General features: G+C 34.9%; 3 protein-coding genes across 3 annotated transcripts in view; 1 reads left to right on the top strand and 2 right to left on the bottom strand.

Moving 5' to 3' along the window:
* The window catches only part of S6KL (ribosomal protein S6 kinase like), a 72,254-nt gene that overhangs the window by 41,850 nt on the left and 8,208 nt on the right, over positions 1-22,196 (bottom strand). Inside the window, exon 7 of the mRNA XM_028185535.2 lies at positions 13,591-13,679. Within this exon, the coding sequence (XP_028041336.2) occupies positions 13,591-13,679 (89 nt within the window). The remainder of the gene's footprint in view (positions 1-13,590; positions 13,680-22,196) is intronic.
* Positions 711-11,195, top strand: LOC114251320 (uncharacterized). Its single transcript, XM_028185537.2, has 2 exons — positions 711-818; positions 10,060-11,195. The coding sequence occupies exon 2, from the start codon at positions 10,061-10,063 to the stop codon at positions 10,880-10,882; it is 822 nt and encodes a 273-aa protein (XP_028041338.2). The 5' UTR covers positions 711-818; position 10,060; the 3' UTR covers positions 10,883-11,195.
* Atg101 (autophagy-related protein 101) lies at positions 17,076-22,044 on the bottom strand. The gene has a single exon (XM_089729533.1). The coding sequence runs from the start codon at positions 21,883-21,885 to the stop codon at positions 21,220-21,222; it is 666 nt and encodes a 221-aa protein (XP_089585659.1). The 5' UTR covers positions 21,886-22,044; the 3' UTR covers positions 17,076-21,219.

Here is a 22,196-nt window from a genome sequence, read left to right as displayed (position 1 = left end):
TTTAATAGCTATAATAGTTATTTACATATTTATTTTTATGTTTATTTGAACAGAATCCCTAACCAATTTTTAAACCTTTTTTTGAAGCCGAAATGATCAGCTGCTTATACTACTCTATCAGACTGAGTAGTCTTTTATTCTTAAAGTTAAGATCACGTAGATCGATTAAAACCTATCACATTTTACATTTTGTGTCGACCTAACTTGTCGAAAAACTGGCAAGAAGTACAAGAGATTATTATAAGAGATACTTAATTTTGTCCCGCATAAAAAAATATCTTGTTCATATTTCCTATAGTATGTGGTTAATGTATGTTCTATCGCCTGCATTAGTTGTAGGCATCTCTGTTCAAATATAAATATTTTATTTAAGACATCTAAAACATACGACGACTTTTTATCATTAATAATTTAAATAATGACACATAAAGCTCTTTTAATTCATAATCTGTTTATGATGCTAGCTTTATATTATTATTTAGTTTCAATAATAAGTTTTTAGTTGAAAAATACGTACAACAATACCCTGAATTATTGTAAACGTTCTGTAAGTTAATGTCTTGTTCGTCTGTTTTAAAATTCATAAATAACAAAGGCCATGATGCTAAAGCTTCGACGAGTAGAGATGGTCACACGCAGAGACTACTCGAGCGGTATAAACCCGCCTCCCGCACCCGCTATATAAACACGAGCGTTATCAAACAACCACCAATACATTGCTGGCAGTCACAACGATCACACATTAAATTAATATTTTACTTTAACAATTTGTGTTAGTGTTTTAAACAGCGGCGTCGCGTCACAGGATCCATATTTAAGTGAGTATTGTTTTGAAAATTTACAGCATCTCCTTTAAATATCATCGTTCTCCCGTTCGTCTATTGCTACACAACATATTTCTTATATTATTTTAGAATATCAAACGGCGATCTGAAAAATAATATACATTAATATTAAAATTAAATCGATCGTTATACTGCACGCAGAGGCATTTATCAAGTGTATATTGCACAATCTAATTCAAATTACTGTGCATTTCGTTGTTAAGCAGCTTGCAATAACTATTAACAACGTGGACAATAAACACAATACACTAGGATGGCCAGAAAGTTGCTTGTTTGCGTCCAAATGCTATTTTTATATTACGCAGTTGACCTGTCTTGATACATAATATGCGCTAACACCCTTGACGCTTCACTGAGTTGGAAAGGGGTTTATCGATTTCGTAGCTGGTTTAATGTTATTCATAGCGGTGTCAGATCGCATCTCTGCAAAAGCCTACACAGTTATTAAAATGGAAAATAGCTTTCAGTAACGTATTTAAATTCAGAATTATTAAAGTCAATATCATTTTATTTATAACGTATTATTTATTTAATATTACCTTGTTCTCTATTGTTTAATTTAAATTTTGCTCTTTAAATTTAAATAGAGAATTATCAATTCAATGTCTTAGGTTCTTCGTTCGATAAAGTTTTTAAATGTAGACCTCTAAATCACCGTTCAACATTAATTCAATAACAGCCGTCGTGGATTTTGTCTGCGTTTCTTAGAGCTTATTATTCAAACTTAAGTTTATTATCCCTCTTAAGGTTTAATTTTCCGTCGGTAAAACACGTAGCTACAACAATATTATAACAAAAATTCGGATATATATATCCTAAAAAAATATATTCTAATTCAAATTCAAATTCAAAACTTAGATGTCAGTATAACACACTTGTTGAATGTCAAAATATAAATAACAATGTTAACTCTACCACCGGTTCCAAAAAAAGCCACAGTCCTGAGAAGAACCGGCGAAACAAACTCAGCGGGCTTTTTTTTATGTTTTTTCTCAAATATTTACTTTTTTTTAAATAAGTAAAAATATTTACAATAAAGGAAAAAACAAGTGAAAAAATACAATAAAAAATAAGATTAATAATAATGAAAAAAGAAAAGGCCAGGAGCGAAAGCCTCAAATAATATCTATTAATCAGAACTAGAGGTCCCACAGTAGTCGAAATACGACTATAATTAATTGGAATTGTAAGTTTGTACACTATTATGATTGTATTTAATACTTCTATAGTCACAAATTTCGCCAAGACTACACTATAAAAAATATTAACAAAGGCAAACAATATTTAATCTATTCTCAATTTGACAACAGACGCCAAGAACAAAAGTTTGACACTAAATAGTATGCATGCGTGTGTGCGTCAAATACATGGTATGTAGTGTGTAATGTGTAATTTTTTCTTTATTGATTTAATGCATCTTTTATCCATTATTTAAAAAAAATATTAGCATTGTGCACTTCTTCTCTATATTCTTTAAAAGTGTGGAAAGTTTCATACTCCTCCGTCCGCGCAATTTTCGTAAAAAGGGATACAAAGTTTTTGCTTCACGTATTAATTAATCAGAATTAGTCAATTAATCGCTCCAAGTAAACGTCTACAAATCTTAAATATACACGCCCTGTCAGGCGGAGCTAATGCGGCACGAATCTATGAATCAATCTTAAGTAGACTCCACTATAAGAATCAACATTAATATTTTATACGATTTCAAATATAAATAAGACTAACTTAACTCAAAGATCTATTCCATAGGTAAGTAAGTATCCTTTACAGTTTAATTCGATATCCGCGAAATTGAAAGCTAGTATTTTTTAATTAACCAGACCCTATGTTTTCCTAGGAAGCTTCTTTATATTAGCCCTCGCATCTTCATCCGTGTGTAGTAAGTAGTACACTTTATATCGAGTGGGCGGAAAACCCTTTTCAGTAGTGGTATTAAAAGTCCGAAAAATCTCCATATCGAATTTCGTCAAAATTTATTCAGCGATTTAGGCGTGAAAACGTAACGAAAACTATTTTTAAGACAGTAACTGTCTACTGTCTTAGAAATATTAGTATGGATGAATTACGGTAGAGTATATTTCTGAAATACACTACTACACACATATAGAAATAATAATCGATTAATGCTCCACGCTCCGCAGTTAAGTTAGGATTGAAAAATAAATAATCTTTCATAGTAATTGCGTAAAGTAAAACATGGCCTTCTTTAAAGGTCGCTTGTAAGGAGTCTTCAGCGGCTATGCATTCTTAGCTTTAGCATTCCTAATGTCCATGAGTGACGGTTAACACCATGGGGACCGCTAGTTGGCCTGCCTATTACGGCAATTAAAAGTACAATAACACTCCGAACATAGAATAAACTTCACTAAGTCTGTGTCCAGGACCCCCTCATCAGGGTACAGGGTAGTCAGGATCCACCAACGTAGCAATCAAACGTGTGACGACAGCCCCTTTTAAGAACAGTTAAAAAAAAATAACCAAGAAAAATGATAACGAAAAATATGAAACGAACAGTATAGATTATATAATTTAAAAACGTAATAAATATTATATTATACGAATAGTATAAGGATGCGCTTTATTAATAAATTTTCCTACTGACCCCGCCTGCTGACTAGAGCGTAACAAAACTGTAATAAAAAAAAACGTTCTGCATGTCAAATTCTAAACTGAACTTAAGAGAAAAAAGCTTATTGTTTCCGTGACTCAACCCTGACGAACCTCAATTAGACACAACGTTAAAAAATAGTTGTGCATCATTAGAGAAACCGATGAAGGTAGTCTTTGGAACAAAGAATTAACCAGTATTTTTGATTGTTTAATATTAAAGTCGTGACTGTGAGATACAATAAAACATTTAATTCTACATCGATTATCGAAATATATTCAAAAAGTAAACAATAAAATTAACAAAAACGATTAAAGTTATAAAACTGATAATAATGAATAAAACGACTTTGAGCAAGTATATGTATCAGGATGCTGGTTTATACGGAATAATATTCCGGTCAGAGAAAGACGAGGCGACGAATGCTACTTACGACATGCGCATTATATTTCCGTGACATGAGCTGCGTCGCCATGAATTATAGTAATTGTTCGGAAGATCCATTTCGTGGAACGGAAATATCTACGGAAACTTGTTGTTACCCTATTAAGGTGCCAACAAATAGAATCGGTTTATGCAAAAACTAAAGCGAACGGTAAGGACCACCGGCCAAGGTGACACGCCGCGTGTATCCGAACGTAATGCTAACAATTTCCATGGGTCATGGATGTTAACAACAATAGCGTAAAGCCGCATACATAATTATTTTAGACGAGCGACGTTTATTCACGTCAAATTTTCAAGCTTAATTTTCTGACAACATAACGAGACGTCCCCAGCGTGCTGTGTATTCAAAGTTACAACTGAAATAAAATGAGCTGTTTATATTTGTATATATCATTCAGTTATCAGTAATACGTTTGTCGATACTAAGGTTACAATACTATACTACATATAAACGCATTTTCCAATTCTTGCGCGCATGTTGCGATTTATTAAGTCTGTGTGGCTAATCTTGTGGTTTGCTGGAAGAAAACTCATTAATCCGTTATGCTAGCATTTTTAGATTTTGTTTTATTACGTACATATGATCTATGTATGTATATAACATACTATCCGTAAGGCTTGCGTCACGGTCAGAGGTCTGTGTATTAAGAATAAAATCACTACATTCTTTAAATTCGGTAATATGCATCAGCACAAAGTGCCATAGGTTATACAACAGCGGTTAAGCGGTAAACATTATTCAAATATTTAATTTGGGTTGAAACATTTAACATTTTCCTCGGAACATCGGATCTCTCAGTACGAGTGGTTTTTGTGACATTTCCTTGCGGTCTGTAACAAGTTATTCCGTTACACAAAATGCAGTTCTTCCGTTGGCATTGACCTAAGCTATATTTTAACCGACTTCATAAAATGAGGAGGTTTTCAATTCGACTTTTTTTTTTGCAGTCTCAATCGTTTTTTGTACGTGAATAGAATCACTTTTGATCGATTCTAATGGTAGCCTTAATTAAATTGTATCAAATATCCGACCATTAGTTTTTATCTTTAATTAACTTCGACTGCATTGATGATATTCTCATTTTAATCCGTAGAAATCGATTGCTTTTATTGTCAAAATTTTGTATTATAACATTTTTAGTCACCTTCGTCACGTTGCTGTTACATACCAATTGCTTAATTGTTATCCAAGTACGAGATTTCTTTATATTTCTTTAAATACATATTCTCCACGCTTAAAATTACAATCCGGTCACGTTGTAACCATGTAAGTAAGTAAGTAGTTAAGTTCATATATTATCAACGTCTATTCGTTCTCAAAATTCAAGCCTATTGTTCAGAGATCCAGAGACCTTGCTCCGATTGAGAGACTGTCATCACTATGACATTTCTATTTGATTAATGACATTAAGATGTCATTGTAGATTATACGGGATCGATCGATACTTCGAACGTCGACAATGAACCGTGGGTCGTGAGTTGCACAATTGTTTCATGGATTACAACAGGCCGCATCGGGCCGAGAACCTCAGATGTTATGACTTTTATACCTACATCTGTGATACGCGATCGACCAGGGGGATCGAGAAAGTAGGCCGTGCACCGGCAACACGACGGTCTGGGTCATTTTTTATTGGGAATTCGACAAGTTAACGCACGCAACAGACAACAAAAGAACATCGCGTGTTCTTAATAAATATTGAAATATTTTAGAGTTTTACAGGATGCTCCTGTTTGTAATCGCGGGTTGCATAGTCATATTAAATCGATCAATAGAATTTGTTCGGTGATTACAGTGTAATAAAAGCGAGTCATTTCTCAAGATATTATATTATGTAAAAATCGTTTCTCGCCCTTATTTACCTATACCTTTACTGGTGGTAGGACATCTTGTGAGTCCGCGCGGTTGGGTACCACCACCCTGCCTATTTCTGCCGTGAAGCAGTAATGCGTTTCGGTTTGAATGGTGGGGCAGCCGTTGTAACTATACTTGAGACCTTAGAACTTATATCTCAAGGTGGGTGGCGGCATTTACGTTGTAGATGTCTATGGGCTCCAGTAACCACTGAACACCAGGTGGGCTGTGAGCTCGTCCACCCATCTAAGCAATAAAAAAAACCCTTATAACAAAGAGTAGATTATTTAAAAAAAAACTGGAACATCGAATTGATTATGTACCCGATCGACTGAGAGGATATAAAATAACATGAAAATATCGAGGGTACTGTAACAGCTGCCTCCACCTTTGGCATTAAATGCAAAATGTCAAGTTGCTTAACCGCTGAAGTCACAGTTCTTGTTCATAACACGACAAAGGGTGTTGTATCATGACGAGGAACACTAAAATTCAATCTAGGCATCAAAAGCGACAAACCGCTTTATGCTGATGTACTGACTGACTCGGCGTGATTGTCAATAAATTGCATTAAGGTATAGTTTTTGACAACTGAAAATATATATGTATACCATTATATATTATTACCATTATATTTCGTACCGTAATAATATTTCGAAGAATTAATTTGTTTATGGACTCATAAATGCGCTAAATAAAAACGCTAAATCAAATAATTTCAAATTGTAATATTCAGTTTGATATTTTTTTTTATTTTCTTAGTGAAAAAGAGGATCTGTATCAATCTATATACAGTATAGTCCATGTATATTAATTTTATGTAAAATTTTAGTGTCCTATTTTTAATAAAAATAGCATATATACTTTTGTTTTGGACCTAACGATTTGAAGAACCAGAAACATAATTTGAGTAATAATTGAAATTCATTGCCCGAAAGAAAATACATACTCATAAAATATTTATCTACCGAAGAATTTCTAATTATAAATTGTTGAATACATTTACAAATGTTGCGTTATGGACGAACGTGATTGTCATACTAATTCAGTAACATGACGCAAATATTACCAAAACTGTCTTCATACACATAATATAACGAAATCGAATAGGTAAATGATGAGGATTGCTTAAATGAAATTTGATATTAAATATCACCCATTAACGAAAGTATGAAGAAAACTAAAACTAATATTAGCAAAATGTTATACTTTTCAATTAGTTTCAAAGCTCGTGATTCAGAAATTTGTGAATCATCAATACTTAGGTAGGCACTGTTCTTGTCATAACACTATGCACTGTAACAAAACATAGCCATCAAATCATAGTTTGTATTGCATCTGAAATGATTTATTAAATTAATTTTTCTTAGTGAGTTTTTACTGCCCAAAAAGCAAATTGACTAATTCTTGAAAATTAATTAAAAATGCAGCCAACGCAAATAATAATTAATGTCTTCTCGTTAGCTCGCTGTTTGTTACTGAGCGACACGGTTAGTACGTTGTAATACGCATCAGCAATTTCTCATAACAGAGACGTTGCCATTTCTCACAGTCATCAGGCTTCGGGGGGTGCCATAATAATTGTGACCAGCTGTACAATGGAGTCTTTCGACCAGAACATGTTATCCGTAAAAACTGACTGCATTCATATAAAATTTAACTCAGTGACCGTGCAACCTTTGATTAATTAAAAATAAATGTGTTCATATAATGTTTTTTTTTTCGGTATCAAAAATTTTACTGGGTAATAAAAAAAAGCTGAATACTAATCCTATCAACAATTCACTAACATACTGCTTTTAAATACTTTCGTTTCCTTCATTATTTTGGACATTCAATCAAATTTTTATCGTAACAATAACAATATGAACAAACATTATAATGTAACCATCGAAATTGTCACAAACTGCATTATTTCGAATACAAAGATCGTAACTGAAACATGCGCATTTCGTAAACAAACAGTCAACCGTAACGTTCGATATTGTGACGAAATCGTTAACATAATAGAAGTAATTCTAAATGCAAGGCCTCTATAATAAAACTGAATACTTCACTGATCTAAATAACGCGAAAGTTCGATGAAGATTTTCTAAAGACTAGAGGTCCCGCAGTAGTCGAAATTCGACTACAATTAATTGGAATTGTAAATTTGTTTCATTACTACTACAGTTTTATTACACTATTATTATTTTTTTCAACGCCAGGAGTACACTATAAAAAAATATTAATAAAGACAAACAATATTTGAGTCGTCTATTATCAAAGGTGGCAATCTGTGCATTTGAACAAAAAAATGTTATTGATATGTCAATACAAATTGATTTGAATATAATCGTCTCCTTCAAAGAATACGGTTCAAAACCTGCATTAAATAAAGGTTAATACTTAACTTGTTATTTATCTAAGATGTCGTTCAGAAGAGTTTTGTGACTGCCAATGGAATACAAAGTCAATAATTCGTTTTTCTGATTTACCAATAATTGTCCAAAAGTCACATTGCCGGCTTTGATAATAGTCGACTCATTTAATCTATTCTCAAGTTGACAACAGACGTCAAGAACAAAAGTTTGACAATAAATAGTAGGTATGCATGCGTGTGTGCGTCAAATACATGGTATGTAGTGTGTGTAATGTTTTCTTTATTGATTTAATGTATCTTTTATGCATTATTTAAAAAAAAAATTAGCATTGTGCACTTCTTCTTTATATTCTCTATAAGTGTGGAAAATTTCATACTCGTCCGTCCGCGCAATTTTCGTAAAAAGGGATACAAAGTTTTTGCTTCACGTATTAATATATAGATAAACGTAAACGTCAACCCAGAAAGGTATTTGAAGGAAGAACACAAACTACCTAAGTCATGGACTACAGTGGAACTTTAGTGACTCTTGGTGTGCTTCTATAATTACGTTCTTACAGTAGTTCTGGTACATTGTAGCAGACATGGATGCTAAGAATGATCTTTTTCATTAGCGCAATAAACAAGCATGCGCTGGGCTTCAATTGAAAAATTGCCGTGCCGTGTGGGAAGACGACAATCCATGCCCTCAGACCATTCGAGGATATCCTTCCAGAATATCATCGAATCAATACAATATTTTAATTTCAGTAATTATAATGAATTTTCTTCGATATTTTATACATCGGCACTGTTATATTTATGATGATTTTAGCGATATTTATAGCGATCATTCCTTTTCGCGTTCTACTTCGTGACAGAAATAGTTACGGTACGCAATCGAAGTTACCTTCAGAATGTTCTATTCCATTGGTCTCCGCAGCTACGCAGTTTAGGTTATTCGACAAACTCCAATATTCTTTTATCTTCAAAATAATGACATTAGCTATTCGTTTTTCGTTATTCCGCATATCGAATATTGACTTCGAATTTGACTTCAATAGTCAAATTGGAAGTCAATATTGAATCTTATGCATTATAAAATACACAAATTTCTGGCTAATTATGGAAAAACATTATTGCAAACAATGTATTTCCAATTTATCCTGTACGTCTTTTACGATTAGCGTTGCCAGACTTGTATTAATGGGTGTGAATGATTCATGCGACGTGATGCATTGCATTTTAGTCAACAGTTTATATCAATAGATCGATTAAAATTCAGAATGTGTACTACTGACGTCTAGTCTCCATCATTCTTATTTTCAATGCGCACTTCGCATCCTGTGTACTTCGCACGCACTAGAAAGCATCCGTAATCAGAAATGTTGATGAGATTACATCAATATTTATTTACTATTGAATAGTTAAAATTTTAATTTGCACCTGAAGAATTTTTATGTTGCTGCCACTTATTTATTGAGTTACATCTCTTTTCAACGGCACAACCAGTTGTTAAAAACCCAACACAGTCACTAATTGGCTCTCTTGAACGCACACAACATAGCTTATGCCTAACCAGCTTACAGTATGATAAAATATTAGCATTTCTGTTACGCATTTTTTTTATTCATAAGCCAATATGACATGGGCGGTCTTTAATAATTTTGAGCAACGTATTTCGAATCTGATTGTAGCACCCCTTTCACAAATAGTTTACATCCTACTTATTTCTAATAAATCAATTGGAACTGACTAGAAGGAAGGTTCCCATTCACCGACGCAACGGACCCTTAAATTATTCAATCTTAATTGAAAAATTGCAGCAAAATGTCAGTCGACTAGAGCGTAACATTGGCCTTACTGTACTCACGACTTGCAGACGTGCATTCTAATTTTATACAATTCACAGTAAATTTTATAAAACCACTAATTACGGTATTTTTTTATTTGTTATCAGGATGAAGGTCTTACTATTGTGCATAGCCTTCGCGGCTGTGAGTTTGGCGATGCCAGTGGCGGAGGAAAAGGACGTAGTTCCCGCTCAACCAATTCTAGAAGTCGCGCCCAAAATTGATGACTCGGTTAAACCTACCGAAGTAGCTGCTGCCACTGAAGAGAAGAAAGCCGAACCTGCTCCAGTTAGTAACGACGAGGTACCCGCTATACCAGAGGCCAAAAAGGACGATATAGCCCCAGAAGACTCCGATATCGCGAAACCGGAAACCGTTCCTGAAGTGAAAACCGAAGAAAAAGTTCCGGAAGCAAAATCATCCGAGATTCCCGATGCTGAAGCAAAATCTGCTGATATTAAAGTGGAAGAACCAGCTGCTCAGCCTGAAGATTCAAAAACTGAAGTACAAGCTACCGTCGCTGAAGTTTCAAAAGAAGAAAAACCTAGTGCTACTGATGCAGAAGGTTCTGCCGACTCAGCTGCCATCATTCCCAACGTGGTGAAGAAGATCGACTTGGCTCCTACTGTAGAAAGCGATGCTGCTGCAGTTCCCGAAATTAAGACTCCTGAAGCAGCCGATGCTCCTAAGTTAGCAGACAATCCTGTAGATGAGGACAAGCCTGCTGACATTTCACCTGATGCGCCGAAAGCTGAAGCTAAGTCGGCTGATGACTCTGCGACTACAGCTAAAGATGACATTCCAGTAGCACCCGAAACTAGCGACGACAAAAACAAAGAAACAAAATCCAAGGACAAAGACTCATCGTCTAGTTCCTCAGAAAGTTCGCAATCATCTGACGAATCCAAATCTGAAGAAAACAAATCTTAGATAGACCGCGGAGGCGTTAAGCGGCGGACGCGTGTTGACAGTCTTCGACACGCGTCCACTGCTTGCAGCGAACACATTAACTCGTGCTCCGCTGCCAACGCGAGAGATTAACTGTAGCGTATATGTGTGAAACTACCCCATGTGAGTGAGAGTGGCGTTCTCTACGCCGAGGTGGATAACTGTCTATTTCCTAGACCTAGAGACTTATTTAAATAATGAAATCAAAAATTACCTACGATGTAATTATTTGTCGAAATAAATTATCGAATTTCTGATAACATAAGTAATAATAAAGGTTTTTTTGTAATAAGAATTAGTTTCATTCTTTTTAATTTTAATTGACTTATTATCTGATTGACTTCATCATACAGGTTACCGAGTTGAACATCGTTTTTGCACTCAGCACGACAACAATTAACCAACACTAAACAATAAAGCTAAATTAATTTTTAATTAACTTTGAAGATAAAAGAGCAATGCGGCAACACTCAATGATGTGGTCACTGTCGCTCTACGACATTGGCAATTCCAGACTCACAGTCACGCCGCTACAGAAGTTTATATTTTAAATTATGGAATGATTTTATTATTGTTTTATTCATATAATAGAATTGCAATTGTCTGCCCACGATTTTATACATACGTATAAAAGTTGAAAAAGTCAAACATAATTTATGATAATAATTCAGGCTTCTTTTATCTAATCCAAAAATAGGTTGGAGTAGTAGTAGTAGTACTAGTAAAAGTATGTAAGTGTCCAAGTTAAACAGGTAGAAGCAAGATAAAACAGATAGATTCCTTTTTCTCCTAAGTTTGTTATCCGGTTTTCTGTGTAGTCTTATGACGAGCTTTCTAATAATCCCGTCCGGGCGTAGCTGAAATAGCCTCTTAGGCTACCAGCAAATAGGTAGGGAGAAAAAAAAAATATTATATTATTTTTTTGGAAAGCGTTCTTTTGTCCAATTAACAAGAAAAAATATCAATAGCAAAACAAAAGGGAAAATTTAATGCATAAAATTTAACTAAACCTTGAACTGTTGACTATGATGAGCGGTTTCTGCCACACACCATGGTACTACAGCCTACTACAAGTAAATCTGGTTGATTAGAATGTTTATCAAAATAAATGATACTCAAGAATATAGTGGCTAGCACTATTAGGGAATGAATTATTGAAATCCGACCATACGCTCCAGGTCTCCTATCTTACCACGAGTTCGAATTGCATTAGAAAAACGGCTTTCTTACTTTTGTATTTTACAATTGTGGAAAGCTTTTAACCACGTCTCAAAAGTAAGGGTTGGGTGTCTTGTGAATGGATAGATACCATCACTTTGCCTATTTCTGACAGCCGTTATTTAAACTATACTATTAGAAGACTACTCTTAGAAGAGACTTAGAAATCATGCGTCAAGATAGGGCGCGGCATTCACGTTATGAAACTATAATCTGGTAGACCCATCAATGCAATAGAAAAATGTAGGGCAGATGATTACGTGAATTAATTCGACGAGTTTATATAGCGTAGTTTCGATTGCCGCATCTCATTCGTGCCAGTACTGCCGCGATTAGTGTAAAAGGTGGCAGAGCGCAAGTACCCTGCGCTCCAGTGAAAGACGCTCATTTCGCCGATACTTGATTTCTTTTGGTTAAAAGACTTAATCTATCTATATGCAAGTTATACTTTTTTTTATACATACAAGTTTTATTACTGGTGGTAGGACCTCTTGTGAGTCCGCACGGGTAGGTACCACCCGCCTATTTCTGCAGTGAAGCAATAATGCGTTTCGGTTTGAAGGGTAGAGCAGCCGTTGTAACTATATTTGAGACCTTAGAACTTATATCTCAAGGTGGGTAGCGCATTTAAGTTATAGATGTCTATGGGCTCCAGTAACCACTTAGCACCAGGTGGGCTGTGAGCTCGTCCACCCATCTAAGCAATAAAAAATAAATAAAAACATAAAATCGTACCTAGTTAAGAAGTGTCTTTACATGTACATATATGTGACTTGGTGTTTCATGGAACGTACTATACGTATTGTTTTTTTTCTTCCTCCTATTCGTTGGTAGCCTGTGGGGCTATTTCAGCTACACGCGGAGGTCTAGGTGAGCTCACGGGCTCAACCTGAGAGAATTTTTTAATACTAGCCCTAGCCAGAGCAAAGCTTCGCAGAATCTACCACCGAATCGGAACCGCGTCCCACTGAGAATTTCCGGCAAGAAACTCAGTGGGCTGTCTACCTATGGGTTAGTTCGCTCATCAAATTCTTCAAACATCGACGAGTTCAACAAGGATACGCATGCACAATCTATATTCAATACATTTAATTTTTTTTTATTTTCGAACACGCTTACAAATTACCCTCGTCTTCATTTGGATTACAGCGAATACATTAAAATCTTCTAGTTTAAAATCGAGACTGGCGAATCGCATCTAGTCATTTTATATGTAAAAGCAGAGGCGGCTTTAGTTACGGTGCAGGGTGTGGGGCAACTGTGTTAGAGGGCACAGACCTCGGCACTTTTAATGAATCTTTTACATTTGTACCAATTTCATTTTGACCGCGGGCTTAATATAGGGCGCTACACGGGCTAGAGACGCTTTTATGTAAAACATGGTATAAAAAGTTTGGCTTAAATTTCAACAAATCTCGAAAATTATATTTTATTAACTAATTTTTTTATTAATAACTATTAAATTAACTCACTTCTCCAGTTAGCATTCTGCATGTTACGATTCCCAACGACCACCAATCCGCGGCGTGACCATACGGCTCTCGACTCAGGACTTCAGGAGCTATTGACAAAACAAACTTTCTTTACTAACACTTGAATGTTATATATACGATGTAGGAAACGATTAGATTTAAATTTTATATTATTATAGTAATTTATTTTACTGTAATTTTAAGCGAATGTTTTAAGCAATCACACTTCTTGTGCTCTACGCAACTAGCATACACTTCCAAGCATACCAAAAAGCAATTAATCAAATAATTAGGTTTAAAACATATTTACTTTCCATGGAAGGACGTCTTGGTGTCGTTTAGCACACGAAGTCTTCCTGCTATCACTTCACATCACTTAAAATGGCGTTATTATAAACATCATTACGGTTTAATTTCGCATTGTACAGTTTCAGATAATACAAAAGCTTTATGGGAGTTCGTTTCGTAAAATTAATTAAATAAATGCAAGATTAGCCCGTAACAGTGTTTTTATTCATAGTGTGTACGTCTTACAAAACTTCCATAAATTGCTAGTCTTTGTTTGTAAAATAATTTGAAGTTTTTTTTCGTTCACTAAACTAGACTAATCGATATAGTGAAATTCATTTATTTAATTTTATTTATTTATTTTTATTTTTTAAAACTAAATGATTTTATTCATTATATCTTGGGTTTTTTTTTATTGCCCGAGCAGGCAGACTCGAGCATACGGCCCACCTGATGGTAAGTGGTTACCGTCGCTCATGGACGTCAGCAATGCCAGGGGCAGAGCCAAGACGCTGCCTACCGCCTATTTTTACATCGCACAATTTAAAAAAAATAGTTCATACAAAAAGTAGAATTACATATTGCGTTCAAAATTAATTGTCCACATTACATTGTTAGATAGTTGTATTTGTTAGAATCATTAGATTTGACTTTGTCTTAAACAATTCACAATTAAGATATAATAATTAAATGGTTGTTTTGAACTAATTAACATTTCCTATGACTCTTTGAAGTTTAGATAATGATTGGTTATTTATCAATGAAAATGGAAAGCTAGCGAAAGCCTCAGATCTAAAGCTCCGCAGGAGATCCGATATATAAAAAAATATACATTTCCACAATGAATTCGAACTATGCTTTTATTAAATTTGGAATCAAGCCTTAAATAAGCAGATAGATAATTGCCTCTACATTATATTTATATTTAAACATAATATTTTTATGTTTCTTCTTTTTTTTAGGGTAATTATTTAAACAACTGACTTTTTTTACCTACAACTGTGTATTCGCATAGATAATAGTCGCATAGATATTTATACTACATGAAACGTAAATACAACTTGAAATAAACTTAAACAACTTTTCGTGTAGTTGACATAAAGTTGCTATTTGCTATCAAATGAGCAAATCACTTATTTCTTACAAACTATGTAATTTCTATCAATTAATGATCTACTGGAAGTATCTCCTGCCAATTTAGAAACCTTAGAGACCTTAGAACTTATATCTCAAGGTGGGTGGCGCACTTACGTCGTAGATGTCTATGGGCTCCAGTAACAACAGGTGGGCTGTGAGCTCGTCAACTCATCTAAGCAATAAAAAAAAAATTGCCGTTACTTCAATGCAATTAAGCTTCTTCTTTAGTTTATTACCTTTGTTGGCAAACAAGCTTCCGGGGCACTTGATGACAAGCAGTCACCGTCATCCATGGACACCCGCAATGCTAAGGCCACAACAAAGCTACATACACATCGTCTTTTCGCATTAAGACTGTACAATCTCAAAACTTACTAATTTTACAGAAGTGTTTTAAAGGTTTAACACGTGATATTTTTAATATTACTCATCTTTGCAACATTTATTTTAATTTTGTTAATAGTAGTCAAAATAAAAGTAAACTAAAAAAAAAACTAAAACTAAATAACGCTCTTTTGAGAGTATTTATAAGAAAAATACTGTTGATACCAAATGATTCCGCATATTACGAGGGCGGCACTGAAAATTTCGGGAATTAACGAAGTGACACAACATTACTATTTAAAAATTTTCGAAGTATTTATTCTCCGCGAAATTTGACACATTTTTCCATACGATGGAACCAATCATTGAAGCAACCATTCCATTCGAAAGTTGGGGTCTCCAAAATGGCCGTTTTGTAGGCGTCCACAGCTTCTTCAGGTGATGAAAATCTCTGTTCACGCAATTTATTCTTTATTTTAGGGAAAGTATAGAAATCATTAGGGCTTAGGTCGGGGCTGTACGGCGGATGGTCTAATAATTATATGTTTTCTTGCTCTAAAAACTCTTTTGTTTTGTGCGCGGTGTGAGAACTCGCATTGTCGTGATGGAGGATGATGCGGCGGTTGCAGTTCTCTTTACGGAGTTCAGAAACGACCTGTGGCAAACAAATGCTAGCATACCATTCTGCATTAACTGTTCTTTGTCCCTCAAGAGGAATAGTCGTAACATGGCCGGTTTTGGAGACAAACGTGGCCACCATTTTTTTTGCAACACTCCGTGAACGAACAATTTTTGTTGGCTTTAACTCATTTTCGAACACCCAAACTCGTGACTGGTTTTTTGTTTCGGGTTCGTACGCGTATACCCAGGATTCGTCACCTGATACAATGTTGTATACAGCATTTGAGGATTCTGCGTGGAATCTTTCGAGAGTTCTGACGCACCAAGTAACGCGAGCCGCTTTTTGCTCTTCACAGAGAGAATGCGGTATCCATCGGGAAAACAACTTTTTTACACCTAATTGTTCATGCAAGATTATTTGTATTTGACTCATGCCAATGTGTAAAGTTGCCTGAATTTCGCGGTATGTCACATGTCGATCTTCCTCAATCAGCTTACGCACAGCATCAACGTTTTCTTGGGTGACTGCAGTTTTTGGACGACCTTGACGGGGATCATCACTGAGCTTGACACGTCCACGTTGAAACTCAGCAAACCAGCGATAAATTGTGGTTTTTGATGGGGCTTCATCACCAAATGCAGAAATCATCCGGTCAACACACTGTTTTTGTGTTAAACCACTTCGAAAGTCATAATAAAGCATCGCTCTTGAATTTTCTCGAGTCAATTCCATTTTCTCAACGACTAAACAAGTTTGACAAAACCTCGTGACAAGACCGAGAATCTTTTTTTAAATAAATAAATGGTATTCGATTTTTAAAACCGAAGTTTTCAAAGAGTTTTCAATTAAAAAGATTTTAATATGACAGGAACAGTGGAAATATTCCATTCCCGATACTTTTAGTGCAGCCTAGTAACTCAATTTCGAATATTTTTCGAAAATTTACACTTTTAATGCGAAAAGACGATATGTGCGGGCTTCTAGTGAGCGCTCATCACCAGAAGAATTATAAACTAGTGCAACATCAACGCCTAATAAACAGATACCGGAACACCGGATATTGTTGTCATTTTTAAATTTCTATTAACAAACAAATCAAAATAAAACAATACAAAATACTTCATCATTTATTCACTTATATATATAATTATCACAAGACTAACATATTTTTATTTTTTTTATTTTTTTGAACTTTTACATCACAACAGATACGTTCAGTTTCATTTAAAATATAATAATAATAATATAGACTTAATGTGTAACAGCCATTAATTTACAAGCTGAATTATGATATCAAACGTATTTTGAATAAGGCCTTTATCGTGTGCGACGCTACATAATACATTAAACCTAACACTACTAAAAAGATGCTCAACATCAAATTTTAATACAACACAATAAAATATATTGTCACGTCACCAGAATTTCGTTAAAATTTAGAAACAACATTCACTTTCACGTACACAATACGACATAATATGAATATATGAAACAGTATCGAATTCTCTATCCTACAGCCTTATCTTTGGTGGCAATCTGATATAAAGATAAAGTTTAAAAAAATAAATACGCCTAAGGCCAGCTACATATGGAACGGCAAGCTTGACGAGACTGCATGAACAATAGTTTGATACATCCTTGAGGGCATGTGAATGATGCTTGTGCACAAGACTGAAATCAAAAGCTTATAAGTTCTATTCCCGCGTCAGACAAACGTTCGTGTAATAAATAGATTTGTTTGTACTTTGTGTGGGTGTTAAATAGTTATTATCGACGGAAAAAAGGACGGACGGAATTATCGTAACTTGAAAAAAACCTAGATAGGCTTTAAATTATACAAATACATACCAATTCTCAACTCTCGATCGCTATAAATAAAATACGAATTAGGAATTTTTGAAACAGTTTTATGGAAGTTACGACTTTTCAAGTTACGAAAATTTCGCTTTCTTCCGTCGTTATATTAATGTACTAACTTAACTTAACCCCACTTAACGAGTGTGTGCGCCGGGCCTCGGTTCGCAAACTGTGGAAAACATCAGTCAAGGCTTTAATAAGCAAGAATTCCACATGACCACGACTGCTCCGCCAAGAGCAACCGATTATGATGATATTAATGTACAAAGTATCGTTCATGAAGTCAATCGTACCGACCCTTATGGAGCGCGGGCTCAAGAAACAGGAATCAAACTTACTATCTAGCCACATAGTGAGGTAGGGGACTTGAAATAGTAGATGAATTAATTATACGATAAAAGACTAAATAAACGAACACGTAAACAACATTACGACATGAGACTAATAATAATAAACAAAGACGTCGCGAAATACAAAATGAACTAAACAATCATTTCACACGCTCTACCGTAAGTATAATATTAAAAATCCATTTTAGACTATTCAGTTAACGCTATCCAACGCAAAAAAACATCCGAATCGAACATCGTAAAAGAGACTTTATCACGAACGTCATTCGGTTCATAAATAAATATATACATAATATTAAAATCAAGCTACTATTTCACTAGCGTATTTCGAACGTGAAATTACCGTAAGCGCTTCAAATTTAATATTCATCTCAATCGTCGGCAAACGCTACACATAGGAAAACACAAAATATATAAAAATCATTTTTCATTCATCATACACGCAAACGATTTAATTCGCAATTCAAGATCTAAAATTTCATACGAAAATTGTTTGCTGAAAACCATTTTGTTTTTTCGTCTCCAAGCGATTACCAGGGCAGAGCTTTTAAAGCAGTTTGTAAAGGTAATTTGAAAATAACTGCAGGTGAAATTACAAACCGAATTGCACTATAATTGTTTCCCTACGAAACAGATAGTAAAACCTCTCCGTCTGAAATCACAAACTAGAAATACTTTTTTTTATTGCTTAGATGGGTGGACGAGCTCATAGCCCACATTGGAGCCCATAGACATCTACAACGTAAATGCGCCATCCACCTAGTTAAGTTCTAAGGTGTCAAGTATAATTACAAAGACTACTACAATGAACCCGCATTAATAATAATGTCCGCAAACTAACAGAATCACATATTCGACCCTTCGGTCGAGTAAGACGCAATGAAAGCACACGGACAAACAAAACTACACATTTCTTATATCGATCAACAAATCGTGCAATGCCAAAAAATTTACAAATCTATATGTATATAACTGAGCCAAAATTAACAGTTAACTTTAAATTCCTAAACAGATTTGTAGAAAACGAACTAAGTGAAATCAAAACGAGTTTCGTGTATTAGTCCCCCAGCTACTGCAACCAATTTTCGTATAAAAATTTAGAATTTAATGTAAAAAAAATATAATATCATTAGAATGTTGTTTTTGTAATCTAAATTACCTTAAAATTATCATTCCGTCCACCGTATGTTAGTTTTTTTTTTTTCTATTTACATTTAACACGTTATTATTTAAAATCACATTTATTTTAGTTAGTCCGATAAAGCTTTCAAACTGTTAATTTATAATATTTACATTTTAAATTAAGAATATGTTAGTCAGTTAATTTTATAATGAATTTGTAACTAACGTAAGCTTATATCTTAAACAAACAAGTTTCCGTTCAATATTGCTTAAATTGAAAACTTTCTAGATTAGTTGACCATTTAGTGACGTCACTATTTAGTAAACAAACGTTATGAATTGCGACCTTGTTCATATCTCAGTGATTTTACGTTCCCTGTATTAAAATAATTTAGAATAAAATTATATATAATAGTGTGAAAATAGAAACCTGATAATGTTTTCCGACAACACACACACACAAAAACCGTATTGTTTGAAAGTAAAACTAATTATGGTTGATCTTCATTTAAAAAATCTATCATTCCTTTTGTTCATACGTGCATCATTGTCGTTCATATGTCACTTAATATAAACACAAAGAAACTGGAAACGCTACTAAAAAAACACACTTCAAAGAGCTGCATCGTAAAAATATATTTATCTCATCCTCTCAATATGAACATTGTGAATGGGAGTGAAATATCGAGAAAAAATTGCTTTGTGAACAAACTAAAAACACAGATATCTCAAGCAGCCGTGTGCAGAAACTAAATTGTGAACCTCTTGCAATTTTTCCATTATATTCCATTATATGTCAAAATTAGATACCAGATGGCCATGATTTCTTTGAACTTTTTAATTTGAACACTTTAGCTTGTAATCTGCTCATCAGAGCATCAGTTGTTACAGCCGTCAGTCACAGCAATCATTTTCAACTAACCTATATTAAGGCTAGTGATTGAAATTCAACTATAATCACAGACAACTCAACATTTAGATTCCCTTTATGTACTGCATTTTCTCTTTTGTTGTTCACAATTTGAATCCCATTATGTACTACATTTTTCCTTTGTTAAAACTATTTCCAATTAAAAAAAAAGGTTTAGCGACTACTAAAAATCGTTAATTCGAAAAGCAAAAATAAATAAATTGGATGACTTGCAACCGAAAAAATGGTGCTTTATTATATATTTACGTATGTTCAAGACCCCAAGGAAAAGTGAAAAAAAATATTACGTGATTCAGATTAAATCATTCTTTCCCAAAACTAGATGCGACTTCATGCTTCCCTTGCGATATGTACTGCTAACGCAATTCCTCATTGACAAAAATAAAATCCACTCTAATTACTACCGACATTAATACAAACATATTAGAAATCAAATTGCATTGTAGAACATTGACAATCGAAATTACTCTAGCTAGTCTAGTTCCTAATAAAATAAAGACATAAAACTAAATAAGACCGTAGTCTCAACTCGTTACAATGAATGGACTCATTAACCAGCCATCAGAGGACTTACTCTGATATTAAAATATAATTAGACACTAAACAAAACACAGAATAAAAAAAAATTAATAATCATATTTAAATTTATGTCATTCACGCGTCCAAATAATAAAACGCAAATACATTAGAACATCTAACAGTCAGCGGATAATATCAAAATTGACAAAAAAAATTATTAAGATAATTAGCGCTCTAAGTACAATAAAGCTAGCGTACAAAAAAGTATCTCTAATTTTTGTAGCAATTTACATACCTTTTTAAATTCGGTGTTTCAAATTAAGTTTCAGATTAATAGAATTCAGCATCGATCAGTGAATTAATATTTTTAAAACGTATGTAACATCTTTAATTGTTAAAGTGTACCAAAGTATGCTATTGGTGTTAAACATCATCACGGTCATCATTGTTTAAATTAGAGATGGGTTATAGTTTTGAAATCACAACGACAGAGTTTCCCGCAATATCTTACGGACCGTATTACCGACGGTGGTCTGCGGAGCTCCCGACAAATTGTAATGTATCTTGAATAGATACGGCTGGATGTCCGGGTACGACGTATCGAATATAAGATCCGCGTCCGACCGACTCGGCATCTTGGGTACGTACTGGTGACGATTGATGATCTCGGTGATGTACATGATCTTGTCCTGCAGCATCTCGACGACGTTCTCGTGCTTGGCGTGCATGTCGTGCTCGTTGCGTGCTTCCGCTATCTCGCAGAACACCGTCCAGACCTCCCACGGCACGCACTCGGGCTGGAAGGGCCAGCGCGCTCGACGCTTCTGGAAGAACTCGAGGCTGATGGAGCCGCGCGGGGGCGCCGACGTGCCGTCCACAGTCCGCAGCAGCTCGGAGAAGTCCGCGATCTCGCGCTTCACGTTCCGCCCGAGCAACTCCGACTCGCAACACACGTACGTGAAGTCGATAAAATCGCAGTCCACATCGATATAACTGACAGTCCGGATCGAGTAGCTCTCCTCGCTGTTGTAAGTGAACTTGCCGCTGGAGCGGTGGAAAAGCACCGTGTGGAAGATGCTGGCGACGACCTCGTCCACCTGCCTCCCCTCCATCGACAGTTCGAACGCGATGGTCCGAGCGTTCATGTTCCCGCCGTCAGTGTCCCGGCCCCGGTTCACTTGTTATCACTATCGACATAATCACTAAAGTTTTGTCCTGTCACTGCCCACCCGACACTCCCATAGAGGAAACGCAAACGTAGCGACCGATGCACTTTGCCATTTTATAGTTTGAACGTATCAAGTTCCACACTGTAACGGAGAATTACTAATTTAGTTGTATTTCCTTACTTTAATTGTTGAACCGAAATTTATTGCTCGATTTAGCAAGAACTGTCCACATCACTATCACTACGTAGTATAAAACAAAGTCGCTTTCTCTGTCCCTATGCATGCTT

This window comes from Bombyx mandarina, chromosome 08 (assembly GCF_030267445.1).
Source record: "Bombyx mandarina strain Sakado chromosome 08, ASM3026744v2".
In the NCBI taxonomy this organism is placed as follows: domain Eukaryota; kingdom Metazoa; phylum Arthropoda; class Insecta; order Lepidoptera; family Bombycidae; genus Bombyx; species Bombyx mandarina.
Note: the sequence above shows the minus strand (reverse complement) of the source record. Positions and strands in the feature narration are given on the sequence as shown.

What these genes read in the sequence shown, in the direction of transcription:
- LOC114251320 (XM_028185537.2), top strand. Translation starts at nt 10,061, where the DNA reads ATGAAGGTCTTACTATTGTGCATAGCCTTCGCGGCTGTGAGTTTGGCG.
- Atg101 (XM_089729533.1), bottom strand. Translation starts at nt 21,885, where the DNA reads ATGAACGCTCGGACCATCGCGTTCGAACTGTCGATGGAGGGGAGGCAG.